Source organism: Populus euphratica, unplaced genomic scaffold (assembly GCF_000495115.2).
Source record: "Populus euphratica unplaced genomic scaffold, PopEup_1.0 scaffold20.1, whole genome shotgun sequence".
NCBI lineage: Eukaryota > Viridiplantae > Streptophyta > Magnoliopsida > Malpighiales > Salicaceae > Populus > Populus euphratica.
This window is the reverse complement of record NW_011499854.1, coordinates 1,315,754-1,338,197: the sequence shown is the minus strand read 5'-3', so window position 1 is coordinate 1,338,197 and position 22,444 is coordinate 1,315,754. Positions and strand designations below refer to the sequence as shown.

Genomic DNA, 22,444 nt, shown 5'->3' with positions numbered 1-22,444 from the left:
ACCATGACATATAAGGGTCATTGTCACATGGCAGCAAGTTGTTGGAGTTTTACAAGTGAGAAATATGCACCCATTTCTCCTTTATTTATTAGCTCAAAATGATTGCCCTCTTCTATGATCCTTCCTTGGTCAATCACAGCAATTTTATCAGCTTTTTGGATGGTAGATAGTCTATGAGCTACAACCAGGCATGTCCTGCCAGTCACGGTCCTCTCTAATGCCTTCTGCACAAGTTTCTCTGAATTCACATCCAATGAACTTGTTGCTTCGTCTAAAAGCAATATTGTAGGATTTTTTAAGATTGCTCGTGCCAAAGCTATCCTTTGCTTTTGCCCTCCTGATAGTTGCACACCTCTTTCGCCGCAGTAGGTCTCATATCCATCCTCCATGCAGCTGCCCAGAAAAGCAGTAAACTTGATAAAATCTGGATTTTGAACGGATAAGAGAGAGAAAAGTGTTTAATAGAATGGCACCTGATAAAATCATGAGCATTTGCAATAGTTGCTGCTTCGATTATTTCTGCTTCTGTTGCGTTCTCCTTTGCATATGCAATGTTGTTGCGGATTGTTCCAGCGAAAAGAGTAGGTTCCTGGCTTACCAATGCGATATGCGACCTTAAGGCCCTCAGGTTATAACTTTTGATGTTGATTGAATCAACGTCGATAGAACCTTTTGATGTGTCGTAGAATCTCTCAATCAATTTAATGATGGTGGACTTTCCGGACCCGCTTCTTCCAACTATTGCAGCAACCTTTGCAGTATCAATTTTTAGGTTTACGCCTGTCAGGATCATTTGTTTTGGTCTATTTGGGTAGAAGAAATGAACTTGCTTAAACTCTATTTCCCCATTGATCTTTTCTGGTTTGATACCATCTGAATGTTCAGGGTCTATTTTGGTCCTCCTTTTCAGAATCCTGAAAACTGATTCCAGTGCATTGGTACCTTTTGATAGGTCGGCAGTTATGGTTCCTGTCTCAGCTATAAGTCTTCCTGTTGTCACCAGGATTAAAAATGTTTGGAAAAGGTGCTTGAAAGTGATCTCTTTATGGTATAATAGCCTTCCACCATACCAGAAAGTTAGAGCCGGAATGGCACCTGTGATGAACTGTGAGAGAAACAATCCAAATCCTGCATACCAAGACTGCCTATGGCTTTCTTTCTTGGAACTTACCTGTGTAAGCTCAAATAGCTTTAGAACTTTCTCCTGAAAACAGAATGCTGTAATAATTCTGTGGTTCACAACAGCTTCGCTTGCTAATTCACTGCTCTCGTTCTGTGCGTCGAGGATTTTCTTAGACATTGTTTGCATTGTCGTTGTACTAATGTAGAAGGCAGCAATGATACAGGGTTGCAGAGAAATAGCTACAAGCGCAAGTTTCCATGACAATATCAAACCTAAAACAACAGCCAAAGTAGCAGAAGAAATTGCTTGAGCCAGCATTGACAAGCGATCAGCAACAAGAGTTCTCACCATTGTGGCATCTGTGGCTAATCTTGAACATACGGCTCCGCTGCTGTTGTTTTCTTGATCGAACCACTCGATCTCGTATGTCAAGATTTTTTCAAAAAGTGCCTCCCTGACTCTTTTTGTCAAGCTCTCTCCCATTATCCCAAAATAGTAATGCTGAATCACATTGGTCAGGAAAGCAAAGACAGCGAAGGCTAAAAATGCAAAGCAATAAAATCTTGTTTGCGACCTTAGCTCGTTGTGATCAGTTGTGAAGTAAACTGCTAGAAGTGCAGCCATGCACAAAGAGTGCAATGGCTGAATTAGTCCACAGGCAAGAGCAGCAATGAAACCTACCAGGGTTGGCTTCCACTCAGGTGCTGCCATGCTCATTAACTGCCATAGTGAAGGGGAACTGTAATTATCATCTTGCTGCTGGTTGGCTTTCTTCTTATCGCTAAAGCTTTGTGAGAGACTTGTATCATCCTTCTGTTCTGCATTAGCAATTCCTGTATCAAGAACAACAGAGCTGCTAGATCCAGTATCTTGAGCTTTTGATGTAACTTCATCGTCTATGAAGTTTCTCTGTAGCTGCACCATTATTGAGTATGGACCGCTCAAGTTTTGCATAAGTTGCTCATGGGAGCCTGATTCCACCAATTTTCCTGATTGAATTACAGCAATCAAGTCCGCATTGCGAAGAGCAGATAGGCGGTGCGCAACAATAATGGTAGTTCTTCCTATTGAGGCTTGATTCAAAGCATCTTGGACAGCTTTCTCAGAATGAGAATCCAACGCACTTGTTGCTTCATCAAGAAGAAGGATTCTTGGATCCCTTAACAGTGCCCTTGCGATGGAAATCCTTTGTTTCTGGCCTTCAGACAATTGACTTCCCAATTGTCCCACCTGAAAAAGTTTGTCATTGGAATTTGTATATACCTTCCTTTATTCTTTTGGTTCCTTTCTTTTCCAATTGCCATTCTTAGTTACACAAAACAGTATGCAGCAAGATTTATTACAAACTATTACTTGGGTGAGGATGTCGAATAACAACTGATATTAGAGAAAATCCTATAGTCAGGACTTACCAAGGTGTTATATCCTTCAGGTAGTTCACAGATGAAGTTGTGGGCATTAGCAGCTTTAGCGGCTTCCATGACCTCTTCCATTGAAGCCTCCTCTTTTCCAAAACAGATGTTTTGTTTGATTGAGGTTGCAAAAAGTATAGGTTCCTGGCTTACCAGGCCCATTTGACTTCTCAACCATTTGAGCTGAAGGGTCTTTATGTCAACACCATCTAGCAGGATATGGCCCCTAAGAGGTTCATAGAATTTCTCAAGCAAATTTATTACTGTTGATTTTCCTGATCCACTTCTGCCAACCAGCCCAACAGTCTGGCAAGCCATCACTTTGAGATTAAACTTGCTTAATACCAAGCTCCCTGGTCTTGAAGGATACTCAAAATCTATGTTTCTGAATTCCACCTCACCTTTAACTTCTGACATGGTCTTGCCTAGTTCTTTTGCAGAGTCAATGTCCACAACTCTATGAATCATCTCAAAAATCCGAGAAGCTGCAATATTTGCCTCTATGAAGTACTTGATATTGATTAGAGCACCTCCTAGACCCCTGCAAAGTTGCTTTGTCATCATTTCAGATCTTTGAATGTAATGAAAGTTTTACCTCCTAATATTATACGAGTGCAGCATGCAACAGGAAATACTTAGTTTGCTTGTGGACATTGTTGTTGAAATGATTCTATGTAAAAGGATACTGGTATCTAAATTTTCCTAATCCTCGCTGGCCTCACTGTTCAGATAAATTAGAAAAAATTGATGCAAGTATTCTGTGCTTAAAATTATAATGCATTTTGAATATCAAAACTCAGTGAACTTACAGTCCTCCATATACAATGCAAACTCCAGCGGTAAAAACGTCTCCCCCTTTTGCTTTCCTATGCATGACCAGAGTACTTCCATACCAGCCCTGAAGTGCCCACACTGCAAATGTAACACCAATGGTACCGATGGCCATTCCTTTCATCAATCCTTGTTTTATCCCATGCTTTAAAGTTGGTTCTAAAGAAATCTTGTAGGCCTTGACAGTCCTTTCCTCTCCAACATAGGAATAAACAGTCCTGATTGATGACACTGCTTGCTCCACTATTCCTCCTGCAACTTCATAGGCTGCTTGAATCTTGTTTCCAACATCACCTAGAAGCTTTGCGTATACGAATCCTGCAACTACTAACATCGACAATGCGGGGATAGCCACTATAGCCAGCCTCCAGCTGAGGTATAAAGCAGCAAGTTGGGCCGTAACGAACAATGTTGTGTTCGTAATGAAATTTGCAATCTGATTAAAATTTCATGTTAAATTCACATAAGCTAAAAACCAAATTAATAAGCTAAAAACTCATTTTACAAGTCTGAAATGAACCTTGTCTAGTGAGCATAGTGTCTACTATCTAAGCACCTTTTCAGTAAGAACTCCTTGTATGGTGAGTGTGTCAGTTGAAATACTGGACACCACTTGAGATGCAATGGATGCACCATGATTTGTATCAAAGAAGCCAACATCCTGCCATAACACAGCTTGTAAATATTGCCTCCGTATTCGAAAAGTTTGCCTTTCTGCTGTACGTGCCCAACAGAATCCTTCTGTTGACAATCAAGACAACAAGATGGAAGATTAGTAATCCACCCAATAACTCAAGCCTATGGTGTAACTCTTTAGGTTGGCCATGGGTTCAAACAATTAGAAAGAAGAAGTACCGAGAAAGGCGCCTGCGCCGACACCAACAGCAACATAAATAAATGCCAACGAAAACTGCAGTATGAACAATCAATTACTAATGAGACTGCCGTTAAGATTATTATTGTTAATGAGACAACCCTAATTGATTACTATGTTAGTACTGCTTATGATGCTTACTTATGTAATGTAATTACAAAGTTGACAAATGTAGCTTTAAACCAACCTTGTTTACATCTTTAAGAGTGAAAGAAGCGTCACCATAACTGTTCATGAGACTGCTGACAATCAGCATCATTAAAGCCATGGCAGATCCATCTGCGAGACTCCCTATTGATCCAAGTATCATCAATAACATATCTTTCCAATCTGACTGATTCAAGACTGTCTTTAACGACCCTGATGGTGCAGCACTACTTCTAGATTTTTCCTTTCCATCAGTTTTATTCCTTGATAGTTCAACATTCTTTTTTCTCGCTGAACTGCTCTCTGCCATTGTTTTCAGGTTAGTATTTGCTGCAAAGTTTCACTGGTGACATCATTGAGACATTTAAAATGTCTCTGAAATGTATTCATACAGGATTCATGATAATCATTATATGGTAAGAGTAGCTAGGTGACTCTTGCCTCTTGGTGTCTAAATTTTTCGAAAAACATGGGATCATACGTTAAAAATTATGTCTTGTGATCATCTACAATATACCTTTCGACTTGGAAGCTATCCTATGATATCAGAATATTGCCATTGTTGTTGTCAAACTCTGCCTAGGTCACATGCAAAGGTGTTTTTTCCATCTCTATCTTATATGTGTGTGTGTATCATTCCTATGATATCAGAATCTTGCCATTGTTGTTGTCGAACTCTGCCTCCGTGGTTTTTTCTGTCTCTGTTTTTTTTTTGGCTATTATTATTATTTTGTTGCAAAGAAGATGTTCGAATGCAAGACCTTTTAAAATAAAAGGGACATCAATGCCAGTTAAGCTACAATCCATCAGTATCCATATGCTATTATTAAGAGGAGCGGAGACAGAATTACCAGAGAAGAAAAACCATCAAAGGAAAACTTCTCATTGCTATCAGAATTCTCAGTTACATTAGAAATTAGTCACGAAGATCCCACTTAGTATATATGTTTTTTTTATATATAATGTTTGCTTTACTTATCTAGTGTTTCATTTTAGTTTAATCCGCTCCAGTCTCCACTCTTGTTCTCATTTTTGGAATTTTTTTCGCTATTGCTACTGAAGAAGACATAACTAAGAATACGAATATTTCCTAGATGTTATCATCTATGTTCTTATCCATCTGTAACCTTGGGAACTGCAGAACTAAAGATTTTGTCCAATCGGCCGGCATTCTTGCAAAACCAAGAGTTACGTCTCTAGTAGCTGGAAAAAAAATAATCTAATTTGTACAGTATGCATTTGGACAAGGTGAGCTATAAAATTCAAGATATTTAGAAATAAAATTTATCTGTTAAATAATTAATTAATTTTTTAATTTAAATAATCTGATTTATTCTTTATAATAAAAAAAACATTTGACTACTGGAGGTGCAGGCCTATATTGACAATATGGGAAATGATCTAGATAAAATCTTAAGACTCTAAGAGCATTTGACTACTGGAGGTGTAAACCTACATTTGTTGAAACACTTCAAAGCTATTGAAGGAGATGAAACATGGAGTTTTCCAAAAGAAATCATGCAGAAGCAATAATGCCACTTCAACTAGTCCATAGCAATATGTGTGGGCCAATCATCCATCATTATTTGGTGTGTATTTGCTTTTTATTTTTAATCATAGTATAAAAACTTGGTTTGATTTTTAAAATAAAAATCAGAAGCAATTTTTACTTTTAAGAATTTAATTATAAGAACTTGTCTAGATTATATGGAATACTTATTTTTAATGGGGTACTAGGATGATATTTATTATTTATTTTTTCATTGATTTATGATTTGAATAAAATATCATGATGGGAGTTTCTGCTATACTAGCTTTGATTTACCTTGCTAATCAAATAGCCTTTTTATATGGATATAAAACATAAAAATGAAAATTGGTTCATCTTGCATACCTTTTTCTACAAGTATGTTGAAATGAAATGTTATCACCTTTGCAAATGGAAATCCATCATCAAGAATTTGTGGGGGTTCTAAGAGATCGTATTGGGGAAACATTTCTTTATGTTTTTTCTTACTTTACAGGTAATATGAGCTCCAATGAAGCTGATGTCAAAAGCACTATTTTCCAGTATAGATTGCAGCTATGCTTCTTAAAATTAATAGATTGTGGATTCTAATTCTTACAATGCTATTACTTGGATTAAAGGTATAATTAAGGTGAATTTAATGATATATCTATTACTTGCAATCGTCGTCCTTTGGAGGTTAAGGGCAGTATTATTAAAAATACCATAAGAGATTTTGTAAATTACCTTTAATCATAGAAGATTATTGGTAGCATATATCATCAATAAATTTTAAAAAACACCGCAAAAGTTCTAATTAGAAAGCAGTTTCATCCTTCCATATATTCAAAGAGAATTAGCAGTGAATGAAAAAATGATTTGAAGATTTTAAGTTTCTATTATAGAAAACGCATCTTGATTCTTGAAAGGGAGAAGGTATTCACGCTGAAATAAAAAATTTCTTATGATTATTTTATATTGACAAGTAGCCAGAAGAAAAGTTAAATTTTTTAGTGGGATTAGTTTTATCCAAATAAACCATAAAGCAGCTGGTAAATCAATTTTTGAGCGAGATTTTACATGCGCCAAAACCAGTAGAGAGGCAAACTGCAGAAAAAATGGGCATAGCGTCAATGGACGAGGGTTGTTCAAGGACCAATCTTCAACTAAGGTCTTGTCAAAGTGCTTCCAAGGCTTCGGCATGGGGCCAACCAGACCAGTCTGATGACCTTTTTTGCTGGATATATCCTGACCATGTCTTGTTTCTTGTGTACTTTGTGTACAGATACTGCCCTCTTGATCAGAGCATTAATAAATTCCGTTTAACAACATGTTTTTCATGCATATGACTAGGAAAAGTATCTATGCTTTGAGAATTGATATTAGCAAAATTCATTTGTACGATGATTCTTTCGGTTTAGGATCGCTATCTAGGCTCAATTCTCAGTTGGGTGGTTTTCAAGCTAAGTTAACAATTCTGTTTTGATAAATATTTTATTTTTTTAATTAGAATAAAATATTTTTATTTTAAAGTATTTTAATGTGTAATTTCAAGGTTATATATATATATATATTCAACAAACATAATTTAAATTTAAATTTAAAATAAATTAATTATAAATTATATAATTCAAATATAATATCAAACAAAACAAAGTATATATGAAAAAAATAACATAAATATAAACTATATATATTAGTGATAAATTTAATTTTAAAAAATTAATATCATTGTTATTAAAAATAATAATAAAAAAAACTTTTTATACTTGAATGGTTTAATTAATTAAATTGAATCAGATTTAATTTGATTCAATGGTTTTTCAAAACTGAAACGGAACATGTGAAATAAAACAGGAATATTCTAATTGAAATTTAGCTAAAAAATCCGAAACAAATGAGATTTAAAATAAGATGAATTTTTTTATTTTGTTTCCTTTTTTAAATTTATATAAATATTTTATTTCAGACAAAATAAAATAAAATAGAATTGATAATCTTATTCAAGTTTTTCTTCAATCTACGTGAGAGGACATAAATAATATTGAAATAATAAGGTTTTATTAACGATGTTGATGAGTCTACTCTTGATTTGGACATAAATTAATAATTTTTTATATTTTTTAATGATTTTAATGATATAATATTAAAAAATTTTAAAAAAATTATTTTAATATATTTTTAAATAAAAAACTATTTTAAAATATGTCATGCATAAAAATATCAAATACATACTAAATAATATAATATCTTGGACCGAGCCTTGTAGAGCATAAATAAATAAGAGTTTACAATTTTTTTTCCGTCGTTCTCGTTTTCATTGTTATTATATTTTGAATAATTAAAAAAAGATAAAATATTAAATGATTTTGTACAAACCATTTTCGCAAATTCTCACAATGAAAATCATCTTTATTATAATTTGGTTCCAAAATATGCAAATATTTAGATATTATTATCTATATTTAGTTAGAATTCCTGTAATTTCAATCACATATTAATATTATCTAGATAAAAATTAAAGATAGGAAGAAAATTCTATAAAAAACCAAGGTACAACAAATAAGATATTATACATCAACTTTATTTTTCAGATATAAACTTCCCATAAATAATTATCAAAATATATGTAATCTTTGTAAATAAAAAACCTTTTCATTGTGTCGCTAAACTCAAGGTTTAACTTGGATTAGGTTTCATAATTAATTAATAAAGAAGAGTTAACCTTATATTTATCAAATTAAAAAATTCAAGTTGATCCTAAACTTGGTAAAGAACTTGTTAGAGTTTTTTATTTAAAAAAAATATTATTTTATTCTTTATTATTTTGTATTAACTTACTTGATCTTATCTTGGATGAATTCTCAAATTAAATTTAATAACTTTAATAATAACAACCAACAATTTGGATCGACAGGTTATTATGGTAAAGTCATACATGAAATATTATCTTTTACATTCTAAAGTAACCTTACAGTTTTATTTAACACTTGTGTTTTATTTACTGTAAATTAATTTTTATTTAAAAATATATTACAATAATATTTTTTAAAATTTATTTTTAATATAATTTTATCAGAATAACTTTAAAATAAAAAAATGATTTAAAATAATTTTTTAAATATTTTTAAAACAAAGTAATCAGGATATTAGTACGAAAGAGAGAGACAGTCAAAATGCCCTCCTCGTTTTTCTCATTTGTTGGAGCTATCTAGCTAGCTAGTTAGAAGAAGAAATGAACAAAACCATGGAAGGGCTCTACTCTTTTCTTTATTTAATCTTAATCTTGACAATCCTCTTCTCTCTACACACCCAGATCGCTGACAAATTACTTATAGGCCACCACCCTCTTCACCTCAAGAAATCCCCACATCTCCCTCTCAGGTTCAGCTCTGATGGAACCTTCAAAATCCTTCAGGTTCTCTTCTTTTTCTGTGATTCCCATTCTTTTTTTTTTTTTTTTTTTTTTTTTAAGTTCTTGTTCTAGCTACAGGGGGTTTCCTTTCTTGACTGTGTTTCTTGAAAAAAAAATGGGTTTCTTTTTTCTTGGCATATGTAGCCCTGTGACTGACACGTGGAAGTAAACAGGTGGCTGATATGCATTATGGAACTGGGGTGCTGACAAGTTGCAAAGATGTGTTAGCTTCTGAGTTTCATTATTGTTCTGATCTTAACACCACTCATTTTCTTAAGAGGATCATTGAAGCCGAGAAGCCTGATTTCATTGCTTTTACAGGTATACATAATTCATTTCTGGTTTTCTCTCTCTCTCTCTCTCTCTCTCTCTTTTATAAATAATGTAATAATGAATGTAGAGGATATAGATTTGAGGATTAATTTTGGGTTCTTAATTAAAAGATATAATGAATTTACTTATTGCATGATAATAAAGGTGATCGTGCCTGATCTGATATAGAAATAATATAAATACATTGCTTTTCTTGATTGTGAAAAATATGGTTTCTTGCCGTGTGCTTGTTTTAGATATAGACTGCTTCAATAGGCTATTATGGTAAAGTCATACATGATTCTAAGTTTGTTTTGACTTAGAACAGGATTTTTTGTTTGTTTGTACAATTTAAGTTGAATTTAATTTAGAGTTATGAGTTGGCTAGATATTGGCAACTAAACTAAACTAAGTATGCTTTGTTGATGATGTGGACTGCTGCTTTTTTGCATGTTAATGGAATTATGAATTTCATGTATTTTAGATTGACATTCAGTTTTTATATATAGGAGATAATATATTTGGTTCAAGCACTCCTGATGCTGCTGAATCTTTGCTTCGTGCCTTTGCACCTGCCATGGAATCTGGACTTCCATGGGCAGTGGTTTTAGGAAACCATGACCAAGAATCTACCATGACTCGACTAGAATTGATGTCTTTCATATCACTATTGGATTACTCAGTATCACAAATCAATCCATCAGTGGAAGATGCTTCTAGTGCAGCCAAAGGCGATACGATAACAGATATTGATGGCTTTGGAAATTATAATCTCAGGGTATATGGTGCTCCAGGTTCACATTCAGCTAACAGAACTGTTCTTGATCTTTTCTTTCTTGACAGTGGAGACAGGGAGGTTGTTCAAGGAGTTAGAACTTATGGATGGATTAAGGAATCTCAACTTCGTTGGCTTCATGGTGTTTCCAAGGGTTATCAGGTATAACAAAATTTGCAAATTGGTTGAAACCAAACCATGGTTATTGATATTTTAAAAAGATGCTTAAGCTTGGGTCTCATTTCATCTATTGATATGCAAACGTCAATGATTATGTTAAGATAAATTTGTTGCTATGATAACTATACTTTTCTGTTTTATGGAAAATAGGTTGTTTAATTTGCACCAAGTATAAACTAAACTTTATTTTAGAATATATAGGTGTATGTTTTCTTAATACGATGTCAATAGAGATGCCTGTGTGTGAATGTGTATGGTTATACACTACATTGAAGCTTATGCAAACACATAGTTTGTATAAAACATGCACATACTGAATTAACTTCTATGTACATGTATTTTTCAGCTTCCTAAGGAAAGGCCTAGCTCTGCAACTGATTGCTTAACTACTGTCCATGTTCTCTCAATTCCCACAGAGGGAGGTCTGCTAAATCTAGATTTTATTAACATGTTGCAGTTCACTCACTAACAGGACCGAAAGGAGGACTGTCATCTCCTGGAAGGGGCTTCACCATCAGCTACACCCACACGCTGTGCATTGGCATTTTTCCATATCCCAATTCCAGAAATTCGACAGCTATACTACCAAAAGATTATTGGCCAGTTTCAGGAAAGCGTGGCTTGTTCATCAGTTAACTCAGGAGTCTTACAGACCCTTGTATCCATGGGAGATGTGAAGGCTGTGTTCATGGGCCATGATCACAAGAATGACTTTTGTGGGAATTTAGAAGGTATATGGTTTTGTTATGGTGGAGGCTTTGGGTATCATGCTTATGGAATAGCTGGGTGGTCAAGGAGAGCAAGGATCATATTGGCAGAACTTGAAAAGGGTGAGAAGTCTTGGATGGGAATGGAGAGGATCAGGACATGGAAGCGTCTTGATGATGAGAAGTTGAGCAAGCTTGATGAACAAGTCTTGTGGGAATTACACCATGCAAAATGACTTGATTGCAGGTATCAATATACCACATTTTCATCTGATCATGCTCTATATCCTCTGTATTATCATCTGTATTATTGATGTGATAAGATATTCTCCACATGCTTAAAACTGGAAGTAATTCATATTGCATAGGCAACTTGATGTGAGAAGCTATCCATAATGCTTGGCTTGTTCACCAAAAAGGACAACAGATAACTTGACTCTCTTACGTTAACTGCACTCAAATTGTAGGATTGGATATTGTCAGGGTTTCTTCTTATCTAATAATATTATTTGTTGAATAATATGTAGAAGTAGATCAAAAACACCATAATCGGCAGCAAGTTATCTCTTTTAGCTGTTAATTATCAATTAACATTTCAAATGTTACCTTCATTTTAACCTTCTTCCCCCAAACTAAATATCAATAAACCTTAGGGTCATCTATGTCTTGTGTCTCCAGCTATTTACACTGTCAAACCAGCTTGCTATGTATATAAACTGGTATTTATTATAGGGTTTGCTATCTGTATCAAATTTGTACAATGACAAAAGATGAGGGAAGTAGAGGTTTTTTAGACTAAGATGGCCATGACAACTATCCTTGGAAATACATAAATCCGAATGCTTGCATAATTGTAGTGATTCCTCATTGATGTGTAATTACTCAACAACAGAAGTAGTGGCAAATATGTATATAAACTTAATTGATAGCCTCTCTCTCCTTTTTTTTCCCTTCTTTTTTAGCAGATAACCTCAGCACTATTTTTGAAGATGAATATTGTGGTAGACTGGTGAATTCTTCTGAAACTTTGGAGCAAAAAGAGCAGACCATTTATGCAAGGTGGGAGAATGTTGTAGTAGAAAGATGAATTCTTCTGAATTTTCTGAATGAAGGATTTGTGATATTTTTTTCGGAGGATAGCACATTTTGTTACGTATTGTAGCAAGGTGTGATGCGAACACGCTGTAAAATATTGGTTGAACGGAATTCACTCTAGCTAGGAATATTGCAGCGCCTTGCTCTCCAGTTACTTTCATTTTATGAAAGGATAATGCAAGAGGTAATTAATTTTTCACTAGCATTGTTTTACTGAATGATGTAGCAGCACATGATTGGGGATTCATTTATTAATATATTCTATAATTCTCATTTCATTTATAAATGAGATGAGATTCAGATTCTATGATTTGAAAACCTTTTCCTGAAACAAATGCCATATCAGTTAGTACAAATATTTTGTAAAACATTTAAGTACTCATAGCATTATCTTTTATGAGATGAAGTGAACTTGTTCATTTGATTCTCGAGAGCAGTTGGCACTGATGGATGCTGTTAGAACAAGTTTACTATCATATATAGATGGAAGCATGTTTGGTTGTTGCTGTTTAACCTCATCTTGGATAGGCCTAACAAGCTCTAGCTCCCTGAAAGAGAAACCTGCATGCAGGGTGTGACGACACTGATGATATTGATTGAAGGGTTGGTTTTGTCATTAAAACGGGTGCAATAGATCTCTATCTTAACTTGAACAATGCAAAAAAAGGGTAGTGTGGTTTAAAGGAGCTCTTAGGTGCAAAAACCAATTTGAAGAAATTGTGCCTGGTTAGATGTTTTTTGGATGAATGTGATAAAAATTTCATTAATGAAAAATAAGTTTACAAAGCAAGCCAATAAATTTATGGCTAAAGAAGTACTAGGTTAAAGCAAAATCAAGCACTGCTGAGCACAGGACTGTAAACTACAAGCCAATAAGTATATGGCTTAAGAAGTTGTTCTTGGTTAGATGCACGTTGGAACGAAGTCTTTTCATTAGCCAATTGAATAGTTTAGAGTCTCTCATCTTGAATTGCAGGTATCCCTCCAGTTTGAGAAAAATCCAAATGACTCGAAGAATTGATCTTTTTCATCTCTGTTGGATTGCATAGGATCTCTGCCGTATCCCTTCAGTCTCTCAAAGGCGATATGACATTATATATATCGATGGCTTTGAACATTATAATCTCAGTGTATATGGTGCGCCAGGTTCCCATTTTCCCAATAGAAATGAAACAGGGAGCTCTTATGGATGGCTCAAGGAACCTCACTAGTTTCCATGTTCTTTCATTCCCACATGGGAGGTCTCCTAGATTTAGATTTGATTAACATGTTGCAGGTGACAAACTAACATGGCGAGAAGGAGGATCGTGATCATAACTTCATCTCTTGGCAGAGGCTTCACCATCAGTTAACTCGAGAGTCTTGCACGCCCTTTGTATCCATGGCAGATTTCAAGCCTTCGTTAATACTTCATAGGCCGCGATCACACCAATGACTCATGGGAGTGGAGGGACCAGGACATCAAAATCCTTCATTTTAATACTTAAGCTAGCCAGGATTCACAATCTGTATCTTCTACTAGGGCCCTTGTAATGTCTCCAATTTTCCTTTGAAGAAGAATGTTGTGGTAGAAAAGGGGCCTAGAAAACCAAAAACTACTCTTACGGCTATACCACATCTTGGGAAGGCAATTCCCAAATAATAACCAGTCCATATCAGAGGCCAAAGATCTGCAGGAGCCCTGCCTAACGTTGTCAACCATTTATCAAAATTTTCATGTCTCTATTTCGAATGATCTTTATGTGCATGGTGAGAATATATTCGCTGACAAAGAGTATCACACAAATCCTCTCCCTAAAAGAACTCACACCAATTATCTCAGTCAAAGCACAGGCACAGAACATACAAAATCACTCGAACACAACCAGAATTTTGCATAATATCTACGGTATAATTCATTGGTTTTTAAACACTGATTTTGTTGGGAAAATATTTATCAATGTAATTATGAATGGTAAATTATAAAAAACCTAACTATGGTGATTTCTATTTTTTCATTAAGTCTGTTTATCATATACTCACCAATAGATTTATGTTAAAAAAAAATATCAAACAAAAAATAATTTATTGTCATATGTGAAGATGACATATCACCGATAAAAAATATCATTTTTAATTTCATCGGTGATTGAATTTATATTACTGATATAATTAACCTGTCGATAATTTATATATTGTTAATGAAAATTTATGTATTTTTTTCGAATTCTCTAGAAGTTTTTGAAGGACTTAGTATGCTGGTAATTCCATTTGTAATTAATAGTGTCAAAATCCTATAATTTATAGTTTCATTGGTATTTTATTTAATATTTTTAAAAATATTAAAATAAAAAACAAAAAAGAAGAAATAGAACTAAAATAAAAAAATCAAATATTTATTACTAATTTAAAAAATATTAGTTTGAATATAATTTATCTAAAAAAAAGAAGCTAGAGGAGAAGGAGGTGGATCTTCTTCATAATCAAGGTGGGCAATGAGGTGGACCACTAGTACCTCCAAAGTTTGACAATAACTCCACATATAATCGATTAAGTTGAGTCATCTTAGTACTAAGTTGAGTTATTTGAACTTCAACTTGCTCTTGTACAATAGCCTGGACAGCTAGAGATTAAGAACTTGAACTTGATTGCGAGGAACTAACGGTCAATACACTACAGCTTGTTTGTATATCCTTGACAATAGTGTGTGAGATACATTAAACTCAATTTCTATTAATTCCACTAAAAGATTCAACCTCCAACTATAAATCTAAATTAAGTTCTAAATATACCAAAGAATTGTCCTTATATCTCTTCTACAGTCAATTAACTAATTTTAAAAATAATAAATTAATAAAAAAATTGTTAGAATTCATCTTAGCACGAACTTCTAAGCTCGACTATCCACGAGTTGTTGCATTCCTGACAATCATTATTTTGCATGTGAGTTTTTACAAAAAGTTTTACCAATTTTGGTTCATATAAAAAAAAACTGCAGCCTGCAAGAAAAAGTTACTATTAGCTAAATATTTTTATATAAAATAATAAAAAAAAATAAAAAAAAATAAAAAAAAATCTTATTATCCATTTTATATATAGAACTAACAAAACGAATTCATTAGTGTAATATAAGCTTTCTAAATAGCTTTCAAGACATGCATATGTAAAAGAGTCACTTTTTTTTTTTTTCACTTTTGATTCTAGAAGTCATATGCTCTGAAGGTCCATTAGGATTCAGGACATTCACTAAACAAACAAAAAAAAAAAGGTTTAGATTCTGAAATTCCTCGGATATTAATATATTAAAGAAGAAGAAAATAATTTAGAAATAATTCGCACCTTATCAGATGAGGAAGAAGAGTCACTTTTGAGTAACTTACAGGCCTTGATGGCCCTCAACATTGTCGACTAAGGCAAGTCTACAGTTTACCTTTGTCCATAAACCCTTATTCCAAGGGTTGTTTTTGTTTCCCTTGAATTCTAGAGACCTAAGCTCGGTCTCCTTAGGAGTACTCGACAGGAAATTTCATTTTGTTCCTTCAGTCTGTCTCCATTGATCAGATGGAACCATATACTTTTAATTTTATCAGGTAGCTCCCAGCTTGGAGACTCCTGATAAGTTTATAGAATGTTTATAGCTTATTCTTCGGAAATATTCTTCTCTCTGTTCTTAACCTCTGAAATTTGTTGCCAATTTGTGAGATTTTGATAAAATTTCCTTGCATTCCTTTCCACTGAAATTGGTAAACCAGTGTCCTGTGAGAATCAAAAGTGAGTTAACAGGACTATCAGGATAGTAACAACTGCGGCATAGTAAAAGGACCCTTGCACTGCCAATTTCTACGAACAGAAGGCATCCGGAGCTTGCATTTAAACTTCATGATCAGTCGTGGGGCTTTATCTCATGGAGATGAGGCATCGTTGCGTCTGCAGGCTAGATTCTGGCTTACATTTCAATACTGAAACCAAGAGGTATAAGAATAACAACAAATACACTTTCACAAATCGGAAATGATTTATCATCTATATTTTAATTCAGAAACAAATTCTATATATCCCTGCACATTCTTTATCTTGGTTCACTACTTGTAGTTAGCTAGGGTCGTCATCAAATGACAGAAAGTTGTTGGAGTTTTACAAGTGCATAGTATGCACCCTTTTCTCCTAGAGCAAGAAGCCCACTGTGATCTCCCTCTTCTACGACCCTCCCTTTATCAATGACTACTATTTTATCAGCTTTCTGAATTGTCGACAATCGATGAGCCAAAACTAGGCTTGTCCTGCCTGACATGGTTCTCTCTAGTGCCTCTTGAACAAGTTTCTCTGAATTAACATCCAGTGCACTTGTTGCCTCATCCAAGAGAAGTATTGCAGGATTTTTTAATATGGCTCGAGCAAGCGCTATTCTTTGCTTTTGCCCTCCTGATAGTTGCACACCTCTTTCCCCGCAGTAGGTCTCATATCCATCCCTCAGGGAGCTTCCATCGGAGTAGTAATTTAAGAAAATTTAGGTTCTGAACTGACAATAAGAGAAAGAAATAAGAAGAAGAAAAGTAAATAAGAAATTACACCTTATAAATTCATGAGCATTCGCAATGCTTGATGCTTCAATTATCTCTGCTTCAGTTGCATTTTGTTTTGCATATGCAATGTTGTCGCGTATTGTTCCTGCAAAAAGAGTTGGTTCTTGACTTACCAATGATATATGTGACCTCAAGGCCCTTAAGTTATAGCGCATGATGTTGATTCCATTGATTTCAATTGAACCACTCAATGTGTCATAGAATCCCTCAATCAATCTGATGATGGTGGATTTTCCAGATCCACTTCTTCCAACCAATGCAACAAACTTTGCAGCTTCAATTTTTAGGTCTAATCCCCTCAAAATGATCTGTTTTGGTCTTGCTGGGTAGATGAAATACACCTGCTTAAACTCTATTTCTCCATTAATTTTTTCTGTCTTGATACCATCTGGATTCTCAGGGTCCATTTTAGTCTCTCTTTGTATAATCTGAAAAACTGACTTCAGTGCACTGGTTCCCTTTGATAGGTCAGCCGTCATACTAGCAGTCTCCGCTATAACTCTTCCTGTTGACACCAAAATGAAAAATATTTGAAAGAGGTGCTTGTATGTTATCGTTTTTTGGAACAACAGCTTCCCACCATACCAGCAAATTACAGCTATAAGGGCACTTGTGAGAAACTGTGAGACAAACAATCCAACCCCTGCATACCAAGATTGCTTGTTGCTTTCTTTCTTGGAGCTTACCTGTGTACCGTCATATAGTTTCAGAACCTTTTCCTGAGAGCCAAATGCCGTGATGATTTTGTGGTTTCCAAAAGCCTCACTAGCCAACTCACTACTCTCACTCTGTGCTTTGAGAATTTTCTTAGACATTATTCGCATTGTCATTTCTCTAAGATAGACGGCAGCTATGACACCTGGTTCCAGGGCAATAGCTACTAGTGCAAGTCGCCAAGACAACATCAAAGCTAAGACAACAGCCAATGTCGCTGATGAAACTGCCTGAGTCAGCAATGACAATCGATCGGTGACAAGAGTTCTCACCATTACCGCGTCCGTGGCCAATCTTGCCCATATAGCCCCACTGCTGTTGTTTTCTTGATCAAACCATTCAATCTCAAACGTCAAGATTTTCTCAAAAACTGCCTCCCTAACTCTTTCTGTCAATTTCTCTCCCATTATCCCAAAATAGTAATGCTGAATCACGTTTGTCAGAAAAGTAAAGACAGCAAAGGCCAAGAATGCAAAGCAATAGATTCTTGTTTGAGACCTTATCTCGGTATGATCATTTTCAAAGTATACTGCTAGAAGCGCACCAAGACAGAATGAGTTCAATGGCGGAATTAATCCATAGCCAAGAGCTCCAACACAGCCTAATAGAGTTGACTTCCACTCAGGTGCCGTCATGCTTATCAGTTGCCTTAAATTTGGGGAACTGTCATCTTCTTGCTGCTGGTTGGTTATCATGCCAAAACTAGAATTTCGAGAGAGAGACTTGTCAGGTGTTTCCCCAACCCGAATGGTTCCATCATGAACAGGAAAAGCACTTCCATACTCTGTATCTTCAGCTTCTAACAAAACTTCATCATTCATATATGTCATCTGCAGCTTCACCATTACTGCATATGTACCACTTGAGTTTTGCATAAGCTGTTCGTGCGAGCCAGATTCTCCCACTTGTCCAGACTGAATAACAGCAATTAAGTCAGCATTGCGGAGAGTGGACAAGCGGTGTGCGATGATAATATTTGTTCGACCTATTGAGGCCTGATTCAAAGCATCCTGGACGGCCTTTTCAGACTGTGAATCCAGTGCACTTGTTGCTTCATCGAGAAGAAGAATTTTTGGGTTCCTCAACAGTGCCCTTGCAATGGAAATCCTTTGTTTCTGCCCTTCAGACATTTGAGTTCCCAGTTGTCCCACCTGAAAAGTATGCCACATTGGCTTAAACATTAGTACCTTCCCATTCCTAGTTACTATAAAGATTGACAATACAATTACAAGCACATGGATGTCAACACTAATCCTATATTTAGGACTCACCAGAGTGTTGTATTTTTCAGAGAGTTTATTGATGAAGTTGTGAGCATTAGCAGCTTTGGCTGCTCTGATTACCTCCTCCATAGAAGCATCCTCTTTTCCAAAAAGAATGTTTTCTTTGATTGAGGTTGCAAAAAGTACAGGCTCCTGGGTTACTAGCCCCATTTGATTCCGCAACCATTTCAGCTGAAGGGTCTTTATGTCAACACCATCTAGGAGGATATCACCCCTAAGAGGTTCATAAAATCTCTCAAGCAAATTTATAACTGTTGATTTGCCTGATCCACTAGTGCCTACCAAACCAACAGTCTGGCCAGACATAACTTTAAGATTAAATTTGTTTAACACCAGGCTCCCTGGTCTTGAAGGATACTCAAATTCTATGTCTCTGAACTCCACTTCACCTTTGACATCTGATATGGTTTTGCCTTGTTCATCTGCAGAGTCAATTCCTGGGACACGATGAATCATCTCAAATATTCGAGCAGCAGCAATATTTGCCTCTATGAAGTACTTCACATTGATTAGAGAACCACCTAGAGCACTGAAAGGTTGATATGGTATCAAGTTTGATAGTTAATTCCGCTGTAATGAAAGTGAATGAAACTGCTAATGAATATGATCATCCTTATCATCGAGGTACATTTAACGGATAGCATATTAGAATATAAACAAGGATTGAACATTAAAAAATGCAGTGAACTTACAGTCCTCCATATATAATACACAATCCAGCTGTGAAAACATTTCCGCCTTTGGCTCCTCTGTTTATAACCAGGGTGCTTCCATACCAGCCTTGAAGAGCCCAAACTGCAAATGTAATGCCAACCGTACCGATGGCCATACCTTTCATCAATCCTTGTTTGATGCCTAGCTCTAAAGCTGGTTTCAATGCATTCTTATAATCCTTGGCTGTCCTTTCCTCTGCAACATAGGAATAAACAGTCCTGATTGATGACACTGCTTGCTCCACTATCCCTCCTGCAACTCCGTAAGCTTCTTGGATCTTCTTTCCAACCTCACCTAGAAGCTTCCCATATACCAATCCTGGATTGATCAACATTAACAATGCAGGAATAGCAACTATAGCTAGTCTCCAGCTGAGGTATAATGCTGCCGCCTGGCCTGTGATGAACGTTGTTATGTTTGAAATGAAATTGGCTATCTGTGATTCAAATGCGATGTCAAAGTCAGTATGCTACACCAAACTCATTAAGGAAACAATCAGGAATAGTTTAAATAATGTCAAATGAGGATAGGACAAGCACCTTCTCTGAAAGAACTCCTTGTATGGTAAGTGTGTTAACTGAAATATTGGAGACTACTTGAGAAGCGAGCGATGCACCCTGATTTGTGTCAAAGAAGCCAACATCTTGCCTCAGCACTGCTTGTAAATATTGCCTGCGAAGTCGAAAGGTTTGCCTTTCGGCCGTGCGTGCCCAGCAGAATCCTTCTATGGATTACAAAAAGGCAATACTAGAAGGTGAGTGAAATAGTATTACACTATGTAATTGCTATACTAAAACAGTGCGCTCTCAATCTTATTATATCTATATTTGCTAAACAATAGACCAGCACTTGTTCAAATGCTGCTAGATGCAGCAATGGCAAAAACCTAACTTTGAACAAGTATGTATAGTGGAAATTGAATGAAAATACAGTATATATTATGGTGGTATTTCTCCAGTTCTGTGATTGAACTCTCGAAAATCGTAATGGAACGCTAGTGAAGTTACAATTGATAAAATGTAAGCATCTGATTAGTTTGGCCTCCAACCCAAAGCCTTAAATTGTTGGGTTTTAGATCCTCTGAACGCATATCATTCACATATTCCAAGTGATATGGGATCACCAAATCAGAAAGGAGGCTAGTAAAGGGGAAAAACAAATACCAAGAAAGGAGGCTGAAGCCACCCCAACAGCAACATAAGTTAAGGTCAAAGCAAACTGCAGTACTAACATAAACAAAAAGATCGTTAGATTTTGATTCCACAGTTTATGATGCTTGCTTGTATAATACAATAGAGGAATATATTACTTGCATCTATGAACAAACCTTGTTTATCTCTTCAATAGTGACAGAAGTACCACTGTATTTGTTCATGAGGTTACAGAGAATTATCATGATTATTGCCATAGATGATCCATCTGCAACACTCCCCATTGATCCAAGTGCCATCAGCAAGATATCCATCCAATCTGACTGCTTCAATACAGTCTTCAATGATCCAGATGAGGCATCACTTGTTTTTCTCTTCGCTTCATCCCGACTGAGCTCAGCTGCCATTATTTTTCAGCTAATATTTCTTACTACCTCGTATTGCTTTCACATGCGTTATATACGCTTGATTTCTGTCCACGATTGCTGGTCTAAAGTTGGAATTGATTGCAAGTCATAGTCAGAAGAAATAGTCAACGGTGCTGTTCGCACTTGTACCGAGGATGGCAGATAAACATGTCTCCTTGAAAAGTCTAGCTGGCCATACAAATTATTGACCTTTCTGAGGCAGGATTAACTTTCAACTTGTTTCTTCTCCTATCTTGCAGCCATGATAACGACACAAGCATTGGGGCTATGTAGAAAATATCTGTTTACAAAAACTGGTTCCAGGATACTTTTTCACCGTTAAATGAAAAGGAAAAGGAATAATTGTGTTAATATATGCAGCAAGCAACATATATTACATTATGGTGATTTTGACAGAATTTAACATGGCAGCAAATACTGAGTGCCTGGTAGCTTTTGGGGTGAATAAACACGTTAACATCTTGGAATCTAAAGTATAATTTAATATTCCACCTTGTTGCTGTCATCATTTGCCTTGGCCAGCTTAAAAATTTATTTCCTCTGGCATCATAATATGTATATTTCTAATAACAAAACCAACTAGAACTTTGTTTTATCAATGATGTTCTAATTAGTAGCATAATTACGACAACAATGGAGGTAGCAGCCATAGATAAATCAATTAATTACGACAACAATGGAGCTAGCACCCACTCTCAAAAAGCCCCGTTCTCACGGTATATAAGCGTGTTTGTAAATGTCACTGTAGTGTTTTTTTAAAGTATTTTTTATTTAAAATTATAATAAAATAATATATTTTTTATTTAAAAAAAATATTTTATATCAAAACAATTTGAAAGTATTAAAAAGAATTAAATTTAAACAAAAAAATATTTTAAATTTTAATAAAACATAGTTTGAACCATGTTTTTAAATATAGTTTAAATCTTTATATTTGATTTCAATATCGATACCATAATTTTAAACTCGATCTAATAATCGACCCAGCTCAATTCCCAAGTTTTTATTAAATTATCTCATGTCTATCCCAACAAAATAATATGAATCATTATAAAAAAAAAAAAAATTCTCTTGACTTTTATTATCTTCTTTTTAAACTTATATGTCTTGCATCTTGATTAAGACTATTTTTTTCTATATTTATTATATTATAGTATAAATCAAAAGAGATGATGTATTTATTAGGCACCACCATATAAAATATTATTTATTTC

At 35.1% G+C, this 22,444-nt stretch overlaps 4 protein-coding genes across 8 annotated transcripts; 1 reads left to right on the top strand and 3 right to left on the bottom strand.

The window, feature by feature from the left end:
• Positions 1-5: 5 nt before the first annotated feature.
• LOC105122563 (putative multidrug resistance protein) lies at positions 6-3,192 on the bottom strand. The gene is made up of 3 exons (XM_011021756.1): positions 2,536-3,192; positions 474-2,353; positions 6-393 (listed from the first exon to the last, which is right to left on the bottom strand). The coding sequence occupies exons 1-3, from the start codon at positions 3,097-3,099 to the stop codon at positions 24-26; spliced, it is 2,814 nt and encodes a 937-aa protein (XP_011020058.1). The 5' UTR covers positions 3,100-3,192; the 3' UTR covers positions 6-23.
• Positions 3,193-3,340: 148 nt separating this feature from the next.
• LOC105122769 (ABC transporter B family member 15-like) lies at positions 3,341-4,697 on the bottom strand. Its single transcript, XM_011022056.1, has 4 exons — positions 4,428-4,697; positions 4,222-4,276; positions 3,923-4,107; positions 3,341-3,802 (listed from the first exon to the last, which is right to left on the bottom strand). Exons 1-4 carry the CDS (start codon positions 4,695-4,697, stop codon positions 3,341-3,343), a joined length of 972 nt encoding a protein of 323 aa, XP_011020358.1.
• Positions 4,698-9,061: 4,364 nt separating this feature from the next.
• Positions 9,062-13,712, top strand: LOC105122562 (probable inactive purple acid phosphatase 28). 4 transcript variants are annotated; one of them, XM_011021755.1, is made up of 5 exons: positions 9,062-9,312; positions 9,483-9,630; positions 10,131-10,558; positions 11,049-11,530; positions 13,428-13,712. In XM_011021755.1, the coding sequence occupies exons 1-4, from the start codon at positions 9,130-9,132 to the stop codon at positions 11,517-11,519; spliced, it is 1,230 nt and encodes a 409-aa protein (XP_011020057.1). In that variant the 5' UTR covers positions 9,062-9,129; the 3' UTR covers positions 11,520-11,530; positions 13,428-13,712. The 4 variants fall into 4 exon arrangements, with proteins under 4 accessions (XP_011020057.1, XP_011020056.1, XP_011020054.1 ...); XM_011021754.1 differs by lacking the exon at positions 13,428-13,712 and adding an exon at positions 12,289-12,592; XM_011021752.1 differs by lacking the exon at positions 13,428-13,712 and adding an exon at positions 12,249-12,592.
• A 2,626-nt stretch (positions 13,713-16,338) lies between these two features.
• LOC105122561 (putative multidrug resistance protein) lies at positions 16,339-21,429 on the bottom strand. 2 transcript variants are annotated; one of them, XM_011021750.1, is made up of 7 exons: positions 20,979-21,429; positions 20,815-20,869; positions 20,191-20,372; positions 19,630-20,087; positions 18,926-19,466; positions 16,929-18,805; positions 16,339-16,835 (listed from the first exon to the last, which is right to left on the bottom strand). In XM_011021750.1, the coding sequence occupies exons 1-7, from the start codon at positions 21,207-21,209 to the stop codon at positions 16,466-16,468; spliced, it is 3,714 nt and encodes a 1,237-aa protein (XP_011020052.1). In that variant the 5' UTR covers positions 21,210-21,429; the 3' UTR covers positions 16,339-16,465. The 2 variants fall into 2 exon arrangements, with proteins under 2 accessions (XP_011020052.1, XP_011020051.1); XM_011021749.1 differs by having other exon boundaries at positions 20,191-20,375; positions 20,979-21,428.
• Between the last annotated feature and the right edge of the window lie 1,015 nt (positions 21,430-22,444).